The sequence below is a fragment of the Oratosquilla oratoria genome, chromosome 43, assembly GCF_046742065.1.
Source record: "Oratosquilla oratoria isolate Oo_2021 chromosome 43, ASM4674206v1, whole genome shotgun sequence".
Taxonomy (NCBI): domain Eukaryota; kingdom Metazoa; phylum Arthropoda; class Malacostraca; order Stomatopoda; family Squillidae; genus Oratosquilla; species Oratosquilla oratoria.
This window is the reverse complement of record NC_134819.1, coordinates 11,948,646-11,958,645: the sequence shown is the minus strand read 5'-3', so window position 1 is coordinate 11,958,645 and position 10,000 is coordinate 11,948,646. Positions and strand designations below refer to the sequence as shown.

The window sequence follows — 10,000 nt, the reverse complement described above, 5'->3', positions numbered from 1 at the left end:
AATACGCCATTGCACATGACCACGTTAAACTCTTGCAGCTGTAAATTTCGTAAGAGTACTGAAGTAGGATTCGTTTAGGATACGTGTGGGAACGTTAATTCTATCCTACTTACGGCATGTAGTTTTGGTTTATGTATTGTCCCAAAGATTTATAATATTCGTGGGAGTCGAGTATTATAATTCTACTTGTATCTCTTGTCCGGTATACCACGTAAGCGAACCAAGCGTTCTACCTTGCTGAGTAGCAACTGTTAGCGAGTAAAAATTTCGCGATGTCAGAACTGAATATCGAAAACTTTGTTGAGAACCCCTCGGTGGAAGAACTGATAATTCAGAACCCAAATAAAGAATGTCTGAAAGAAATAGCAACAAGATGGGAATTAACTTATCCAGCGAACATTAGTAGAACTGAATTAGTTCAACTAATATTGAGTCACATAGATCAGTCAAAGAAAACGGAAGACGAAGACGGAGAATTTGAACGCTTAGAACAAATAGTTGCAGCCAAATTAGACATTAGCCCTACAAAAGAAATTCAATTAGACCCTCTAGAGTATCAGATACTTGAAAGGAAGATGAAGCATGAACTGCAAATTAAGGAACTCGAAGTGCAGCGTGAAAGAGAGCAAAGACAGCATGAAAGAGAGCAAAGACAGCATGATAAAGAGCAAAGACAGCACGAAATCGAACTAAAACGACTCGAACTATCAAGTCAACAAGTGGTTTCAAATTCAAGTAAGTTAGATCTTTTGCAGTACACCAAACTTATTCCCTCTTTCTCAGACGAGAATCCAACCTTATTTTTTCGAGAATTTGAAGAAGTAAGTAAACATTTTGCAATTCCCCAAGCAGATTGGATATGGTTAATTAAACCAAAGTTGTCCACAAAAGCGTTACAAGTATGTAACAATCTGGAAAATAACACTGATTACGAAACGGTCAGACAGTTCTTTCCGCTTATGAAATTTCCACCGAAGGTTATCGACAAGCATTTCGAAATTCAAACAAACTTAGCCATCAGACATATATGGAATTCGCGTCAGACAAACTACGAGCGTTAAGAAAGTGGATTAAATCGGCATCAGCCGATAATCTTGAGAAAGTAGTGAGCTTGATCGCGTTAGAGGAATTCGTGCGTAAAATTCCTCACTACTTGAAAATTCACATTGTTGATAAGGAGGAATTTGACCTTATGAAAGCAGCCAAATTGACTGATACCCTCTCATTGATTCACAAAAATGTTGGAAAGGACAGTAACCACCAACAACCTCATGTAAAACCAACTAGTGGTAGTAAAGATGGGAAAATTGATAGCCCTCGTTTCCCTGTTTGTTTCTTCTGTAAGAAACCAGGACATGTAATTGCAAATTGCCCAGACCCAAAATGTAAAGTAGCTCAAAAGAATATAAAATCTGTAGCTTCCTTTAACCATTCTACTGCCAATTCTGTAGATCCTTTTCAGCCCTTCCGTTCAACGGGAACAGTATCACTTGGTTCAGACCACGTAGAACACAACCTCCGAATAGTACGGGACACAGGAGCAGCACAGTCCCTGCTACTTCAGTCAGCACTGCCGGGAGTCCAACGTAATTATACAGGAGAACGTGTATACTTGCAGGACTTCCACAATCCCTTCTCAGTACCTCTGGCAAAGGTGCACCTGAACTGTGGACTCATCAAGGATACTGTCTCCGTAGGAGTAAGTGAAACGGCAACCCTACCTGTTCCTGAAGCAGATTTTATACTAGGTAACGATCTAGCAGGAGAACTAGTCCATCCTCCTTTAATTGTTTCTATTTCTCCCCTACCATATAACCCAACTTCTACCATAGAGCAAACCCAACCCAACCTATTTCCAACCTGTGCTATCACACGATCCCAAGCGCCAGCTAACCAACCAACTCTTACCTCTCCAACCACCCCAACCACCCCAACCACCCCGCTTACACTACCCTCCGAGCTGAGCATCAAAGAGGCTCAACAGAACGACCCTTCATTAGCTCCCTTGTTTAATAGAGCTATTCCCAAGGAGGATATCCTACATACTCCTTCCTTTTATTTGCACGAAGGAATACTAATGAGATTGTATAAACCTCGTCACCTTTCTGATGATGATACCTGGGCAGAATGTCACCAAATTGTTCTACCTGTTAACTTGAGGACTCAGGTAATAGAGATTGCTCATGCTGGACACTCAGGACACTTAGGTATTAAGAAAACTTATTTACGACTCTTATCAGAATTCTTTTGGCCTGGCATGAAAGCAGAGGTAAGTAGATTCGTTAAATGTTGCCACACTTGCCAAATAGTAGGCAAGTCAAACGAGTCTATTCCTCCGTATCCCCTTCAACCCATTAAAGTACCTAGTGAACCCTTTCAGAAACTAGTGATTGACATAGTAGGCCCGTTGCCTAAAACCAAGAAGGGTAACCAGTACATTTTAACAGTTCTTTGTCCCACTACCAGGTACCCTGAAGCTTTTCCTTTAAATAATATTTCTGCTAAGAGTGTAATTAAGTGTTTAACTCACATGTTTACTTCCTTTGGTATTCCTCAGGAAATACAGTCAGATAGAGGTTCTAATTTCACTAGCAAACTCTTTACCCAAGTCCTCAAGGAATTAAATGTTAAACAGTCTCTGTCTACAGCGTACCACCCCGCCAGTCAGGGAGTTCTAGAACGATGTCATCAAACGTTAAAGAATATGCTACGTAAATTCTGTTACGAGGAAGACCGTGACTGGGATGAGGGATTACCTTTCCTCCTCTTTACGCTCCGTGAAACACCATCCGAAGCTCTGGGTGTTTCTCCCTTTGAATTGTTATATGGAAGGAAGGTAAGGGGACCCCTCAAGGTAATCAAGGACCATATCATATCTTCTTCTACCTCACCTTTACAGTCTGTTAACCAGTATATTGTTTCCCTTAAGGATAACCTAGCCAGAATTCATTCCTTTGCCTTGAAGAACCTTGAACATGCACAAAGTAAAATGAAGGTTAATTTTGATCAGAAATCTCGTAAGAGAGAATTCAAGGAGGGAGATATGGTTCTTGCATACATTCCTATCTCTGGACAGCCTCTTCAAGCTAAATACCATGGTCCTTATAAAATTCAGAAAAAGATGTCAGAATATAATTACGTACTAGAAACCCCTGACAGACGTAAAACTACTCAACTTGTTCATGTTAATTTGCTTAAGCCATACCTTGCCAAAATACCACTAGACAGTTCAGTCAAACCATTGCTTTCGCTAAATCATGGTCCCAGTAAAATACCTATGTCAACCGACCGTCCACGAGTCCACGAACCGAAGTTGCCACATTTCGATCCTCCCACAGTCGGCAACAACAGCGACATCTTGAACAACCTACTTTCATACCTTAACCACTTGAATCCTGATCAAGCCAAGGAGATTTCTGAAATTATTTCTAGTCACAGATCCTTGTTCCGAGATAATCCTGGCCGTTGTAACCTGACGTCCCATGAGATTCAACTGTATCCAGGAACTTCTCCTAGCCACCAGCACCCGTACCGACTGCATCCCCAGAAGAAGCTGATCATGAAGAAAGAGGTCGACTATCTAGTGCAGCACGGTTTGGCAGTTCCCAGTGGTTGCCCATGGGCCGCTCCGTGCGTTCTGGTCCCTAAAGAAAACGGACAAACTCGACTGTGCACGGACTACCGCCGAGTGAATGCAGTTACCATCCCTGACGCTTATCCTCTTCCCCGCGTCGACGACTTAATTGATAAGGTGGGACAGTCCAAGTTTATTACTAAAATTGACCTCACTAAAGGTTATTACCAAATTCCTTTAGCTCCACAAGCTCGTCCCATCTCTGCATTCATCACTCCCTTTGGACTCTATGAATACACCGTCATGCCGTTTGGGTTACGTAATAGTCCGGCTACGTTTCAACGTACCATGAGTAGCCTATTACAGGACATTGATGGGGTAGATGTATATTTAGATGATATAATAATATATTTTCCTAATTGGCAGAACCATGTACACCTACTAGATGTCGTAATGTCCCGAATGGAAGAAGCCAACCTCACCGTCCAGCTTTCCAAAACCGTCTTCGCCCAAGCTACAGTGACGTACTTGGGACACGAGGTGGGACAAGGCGTCGTCCGGCCGAAACGAGCCAACATCTCGGCCATTCTCGACTACCCGGCTCCCGCTACTCGGAAAGCACTTAGGCGCTTTCTGGGTATGGCCGGATTCTATAGGAAGTTCTGCCCAAACTTCTCAGAGGTATCCTTACCCCTCACCAGGATGACAAGCTGCTCCATACCTTACTCCTGGACTCCGGAATGTCAGAACTCTTTCCTGCTCCTAAAAACCTTCCTCACACAGGAGCCAGTTCTACGTTCACCTAACTTTGACGTCCCCTTCGTTCTCCAGACAGACGCAAGTGATCAAGCCGTCGGAGCTGTTCTACTCCAAGAACATGATGGGATATTGCATCCTGTCGCGTACCACTCGGCTCAACTAGATAAACACCAAAAGCAGTATTCGACCACCGAGAAGGAGCTACTGTCTATCATCTCTGCCCTGCGGAAGTTCGAATGCTACGTAACACCCAGCTCGACCCCCTTACGGATATTCACGGACCACAATCCGTTAATATTCCTTGAACGGAACAAGAACAATAATAGGAGGCTATTACGTTGGTCCTTGTTCCTCCAACAATACCTCCTCGATATAAAATTTATCAAGGGTTCTGAAAACCTCCTTGCTGATGCCCTTAGCCGTCCTGATTAGAACTCCCAACTCGTCTGTTCTCCTGAGTTGATGAGTTCTAGGGGGTGGGGGGTGATGGCCCACCATCCTCCATGTATATAAAATGTCTGTATCTGTATGTCAATCTTTAATTGTAAGATAATTATGTATGTACTGTAAATTGCTTGTATACGTTGTGATGGCCCACCATCCTCCATGTATCTAAAAATATCTGTATCTGTGTTATCCTGTACTTGTTAGGTAATTACGTATGTACGGTAAAAACTGCTTGTATATTTTATGGGATCTACTCTCTCTAGGCCGACGGACGTGAACTAGTTCTGTCCGGCTCATCCTTCGCCTTCCTCCCGTCCTCGCCAACTGTATATATAATGCATCTGCCGGCTCCTACCGAGCGCACTTTCCTTTGGCTGAGCGGCGCGTAACTTTATCTCTCCCATATTGCATTTGCTCTAGTACCGTGGCGTCACCACGTAATCTATATTCTCATGACTTGGTTTTCGGTGGAGGAATTAATTGTCAATTGATTAATTTTGTTGTTGTAAAGTTCTTATATTTGTTTTGTTGGCTTTTTGTTATACATTAAATTAGTTATTTATGTTAACTTCCGTTTGGATTTGCCTTACCCACATCAAGGCCACTAAGTACGAACCCCTCCTAGACATATTTCCTTATATCCTTGCGGAAGGCATAACACTGTATACCAAAGGCCTTTACCTCCATATAATGGATTTGGTCAGGGGAAAATTGAGAACTGAGGAGGTCAGATCTTCTTCGCTTACCTGAGAACACAGTGAGCCGCAAATAAGATATAATCGGGTGAAATGATGGCACCCCCGCACTTCGTGTCTGAAGGGAGGGAGGTATCTGCATTTGCGTAGTATATGTATATTAACACAAGCCACGGGAATCTGTTGATTTTAGCTTCGAATCCACCGACGATCCGGCTGACCGTCGTTACACCACAGTTGCTTTGTGCTGGAATGAAGGGTTGATGTAGTGTCGATAATCTTCTTACTTTAGTTACACCTTCAATTAGATAGTCACTCGATAAAGTAAATAAATAACGTTCACTTTAGAGGTATGAAATGAGGAAAAACAACAGTGAAAATGGCATATCGATAGATCTTCTCAAAGACGTAGGATAAGAAGTTCTTTGTAGATTAATCTCATTATATACTCAATATGTAAAGAAAGCGTTCCCTAATCTTGATGACATATTATAGTATTTTACTTCAAAGGAAGATTAGAAAAACCTTAATATTGATCAAATAATCAGTTTGTTATCCAGTGTATACAAAATGCTTTCGAATCATCTTTCAAACAGAGCAATCTTTTAGATACACACTTTGTCTGTGGAGATATTTAAAATTTATTCATACTATAGCTGTTCACATTTGCTGAAAATGTCGTCCGAGAACGCAAAAACACCGTCTCCTTACACGTGAATAGACTTTATCTATATTTTGTTTACATTTTTGAGCGCATGTGCTAGTGACAGATCTACTGCCTCTAGAAGACAGGATATTATCTTTATTATATGAATATCCTCTTGGAAAACAAGATTAATTTCCCGTGAAAGAAATTCAGCAAGGAGGGGAGCAAGAAAAATTGCCTGCATGCAGAGGAGATAACAAAATTAAGACATGTATTTAGAAATAATGATATCCATAATATCAAAAAAGATGAATTTTTTTTTTGTAGGGGAACATTTCTAGCCAATCAGATGGAACTGTTGCCATAACAGTGAGTCGTGTTTTTCTCAGACCCGTTGAAAAAGGACAATGTTAGGCAGTTCATGTTGTAAATAAACAGAGGTGAGCGGTCCGATTCGGATGTCCGATGTTCCGACTACAAGATTAATCGGGTTCGCGAATCAGATAATCAAATCGGACTGCCGAAAACTTAAAGCATTTTGCGATTAATCCAGGTCGACGCCGTCTTTGTTCGGTAATCGCAAATCGGACTTCAATTTTTTCGAATCGTACCCAACTCTGTAAATAAACATGCTCACACCAATATCTCAATATCTTTAAAAACTTTAAAAAAAATCAACAAACTCAAAATACTTACTACAGAATGGGAGTGTAGGCGCTGAAGTGCAGACAGTCATGGCCGGGCAAGTACAAAAAATAAAAACAAGTTTTGATTAGTTGGTTCATAAAGACTGAAACTATTTTATAATCATTATGTGTGCACTGGATATCAAACTAATGCAAACATGGAATGTAAACATTCAGAAATGTCCAAAGGAACAATTAACAATCTGCAGATTAGGAATACAGAGAACATATCAGCCAAACGAGACGACAGAAAATGTGCATTTAGTTCAAAGTGCAAATCTGATCTTGCGACATGACTCACTACAAATCCATATTGTCGTGTGCACAAAAAAAAAAAAAAAAAATCATAGTGCTACCATTCCCCATTCCAAAATTATTGTTGTCCTTGACTCTTGAAATAGAGTAAGTACATTAAAGAAAGAATGTGGATGAGAGTTTATGCGGCTAAAAGGGGAAGGTGGGGAGGGAAAATAGAATATCATTGAAAGGAGACACAGAGAAATTTTGGAAGACGCGTTTATGATCACATATGACGTCACAGTGGCCTGCAAAAACAAGAAAAATACATAAATCAGAATGAATACCTAGTTATTACAAGTTCAGGAAGTAGGACTTTCTGTCTTTAATTCATTAATTATGCTTTTTATGAGACAAAATATACAAACTACTTTACTAGCTAGTGATAAACAAAAGAAAATGACGTTCGTGCGCCCCAAGGTGTGGCACACGTCGTGATTTACTACAATCCATACTGCCAAATGAACCTTAGTACATGCCCTTCTCTCTCTTATTTCCCATCTATGTGCTATTTGCGTTTTTTTTTTATTCTGTATATAGTAAAAGAAGCTGTATAGTAGAATGAGTATCACTTTCTAGGATCATAACAATAATTTGAATTCATTCTATGACATGTGGCAACAGCGCTTTTTCCTCGTGTTGCCACGCCGAGGAGGTGTCACAGGTGAGACAGGTAATTGTTGTTATAATCCTGAGAAACGATACTTATCGTACTATACAGCTTCCTTTACTATATACAGAATATAAATATATATATATTTCAAATAATACATAGATGGAGGAAATAAAAAAGAGTGGCATGTATTAAGATTGATTTGACACGACGTATGTCACACCCTGAACGGACTCTTTGGGGCGCACAGATGTGGATAAAACTAGTTCACGCCGGCGCCAGTCACCACGGTCTGTCCGAGTAGCAAGCTCCCATCCAGACACCTTTCCTCCCTCCCCACTCCGAACAACTCTCGCCAGGGTTCGATCAACTTGTCCTTCCAGCCACGAGTTCTATGGGCGTCTCTTTTGTCTCCTCCATTGATTGTCGTCTCTTGTGAAGACAAATCTGTGGATGGGATCAACAAAAAAGAAACGTGTCACATGCCAGTATAGCCGGAGATGACGTTCACGAGTTATTATGGTAACAGGACTAGACTGAGTCTCAAGGAATAGTTTCTGATTTGATACAAAGTTATTCCAACAATAATCCATGATTTTGAGATCAACATAAGCTGCAAGAACCCCTGTTGAAACACACGCCGGCGCTCCACAAGAATACAAAGTGCTAGGATCCGATCAGATGTTGACTTACCTGGCGTGAATCCAGACAGCCCAGGCTTCTGATACTTTAGCAATTAAGAACGAACTTGTGTCAGCAACAGAGGGGCAAGCACCTTACTTGGTAAACTGAGCAGTGTAGTACCACGATCGTTATTGCGGTCCTGCCGGTCCTTTTTCCCTTCCAGATTGTGAAACTTTTTTCCAGTCAGAGGGAATAGTACCGGACTGCTAGACAGCAGACATTACCGTATGCAATCCGAGAATCATGGCCTCGCCTTCGTTTTTCAGCAACTCTGCACTGATGTTGTAAATGCCAGCCGCTTTTCCACCCTTTAAATTACAGTATCTTAGACCTCCATCAAAGAGAGTGGAGTTTCATCTATCGGTGAACTGGCAACCGCCACCCAAACACCATCGCGGGGAAGCTGTCCGTTTGGAGGGTCATTCGTGAGCAACTGCTCAAAGCACTCGGCAAAGGGGCTATGCCCCTCCACGCCTGGCGCTAGCTGGCCTTCAGCTGTTCGGACTGTGATCTCGTGGGTCACAGATTTGGAGAGGAGTTTCTTCGGAGTTTGACTTCCTCAGCGATTTCCCTGACGTACTTCTCCTCATTCATCTTTATGAGACCTCTAGTCCTTCGTTTCTGAGTCCTATATTGGTTCAGGTCCACCAGCCATTCTGGCAGCACATCCTAACTCTATACTCTCCAGTGTCTCCCGCAACGCCACATCACTCCACGACCTTGGACGTGCTCCAAGGCACTCCTTGACAGCTTTCAGTTTCACATTTAAAGGTGCCCCATAGTTTTTCAGGCTCCTCAATAGTGCTAAGTACTTCAAACCGGTTAGAGATTACTATCGCATACTCCTGGGCACACACACCATCCCTAGCTTTCTCCAAATAAAACCCAGTGGGTTACATCTCGGGATTCTTCCAGATTTGATACGCAGTCCAAATGTCCCTAAGAATTCAGTACTCCGATAAACCTTGCAGTTCTACAGGATCTTCTAACGAGTACTAACAAGTATGTGATTTATTTCCTTGGCCACTCCTCCGGCTTTGTTACACTAAATCCATCGATATGGCTCTCGTCTCTAGAACCGGAGACCGGCAGTCCCCAAAATTTTGGACTAAAAAACTCAGGAGGGAGTTATTAATGTTACTGGTTCCAGATTCATGGGGGGTGGTGGCAATGCATACTCGATATTCACCTCTGTTGGTACCAGTAACCACATTGAAATCGCCCTAAACAACAAGTATGCCCCATGGTGGACAGTGGTTTACTTAGAGTCAAGCTTGGCATAAAACATCTTTTCAACGCCTCTGTAGGAGTGTACTGCAAAAAGAGAGATGCAGCCTAAGGTGTGGTTCAACTTCACCAATATCATGCGGTCATCAACAGGAGTAGCCGCTGTATTGGTGTGCTGTAGTCGATTAGATGTGCCTACAGCTACTCTAGTAGTTCATCTAACTTTTCAGTGGCCTCATTTTTCCTCCATTTGAAAGTCCAACACACTCTCCTTACTGGCGTGTGACCATTGAATGAACTGATTCAGTCACCAACAACCCGATCATGTGACAGGTAGCACCGGGTTAGATGGTTCTGGTAGAACAACTACCT

At 42.0% G+C, this 10,000-nt stretch overlaps 2 protein-coding genes across 3 annotated transcripts in view; both read right to left on the bottom strand.

Annotated features, from left to right (window-relative positions):
• Positions 1-7,589, bottom strand: part of LOC143022093 (proclotting enzyme-like) — a 30,168-nt gene extending 22,579 nt beyond the window's left edge. The window contains exons 1-2 of the mRNA XM_076180081.1: positions 6,818-7,589; positions 5,527-5,722 (exon numbers count right to left, since the gene is read on the bottom strand). Coding sequence (XP_076036196.1) covers positions 5,527-5,722; positions 6,818-6,857 — 236 coding nt within the window. The 5' untranslated portion in view covers positions 6,858-7,589. The remainder of the gene's footprint in view (positions 1-5,526; positions 5,723-6,817) is intronic.
• A 188-nt stretch (positions 7,590-7,777) lies between these two features.
• LOC143022094 (trypsin V-B-like) overlaps positions 7,778-10,000 on the bottom strand; it is an 84,517-nt gene continuing 82,294 nt past the window's right edge. For both annotated transcript variants that reach the window (XM_076180085.1, XM_076180084.1), the window contains one exon: positions 7,778-8,164. In XM_076180085.1, coding sequence (XP_076036200.1) covers positions 7,980-8,164 — 185 coding nt within the window. In that variant the 3' untranslated portion in view covers positions 7,778-7,979. The remainder of the gene's footprint in view (positions 8,165-10,000) is intronic.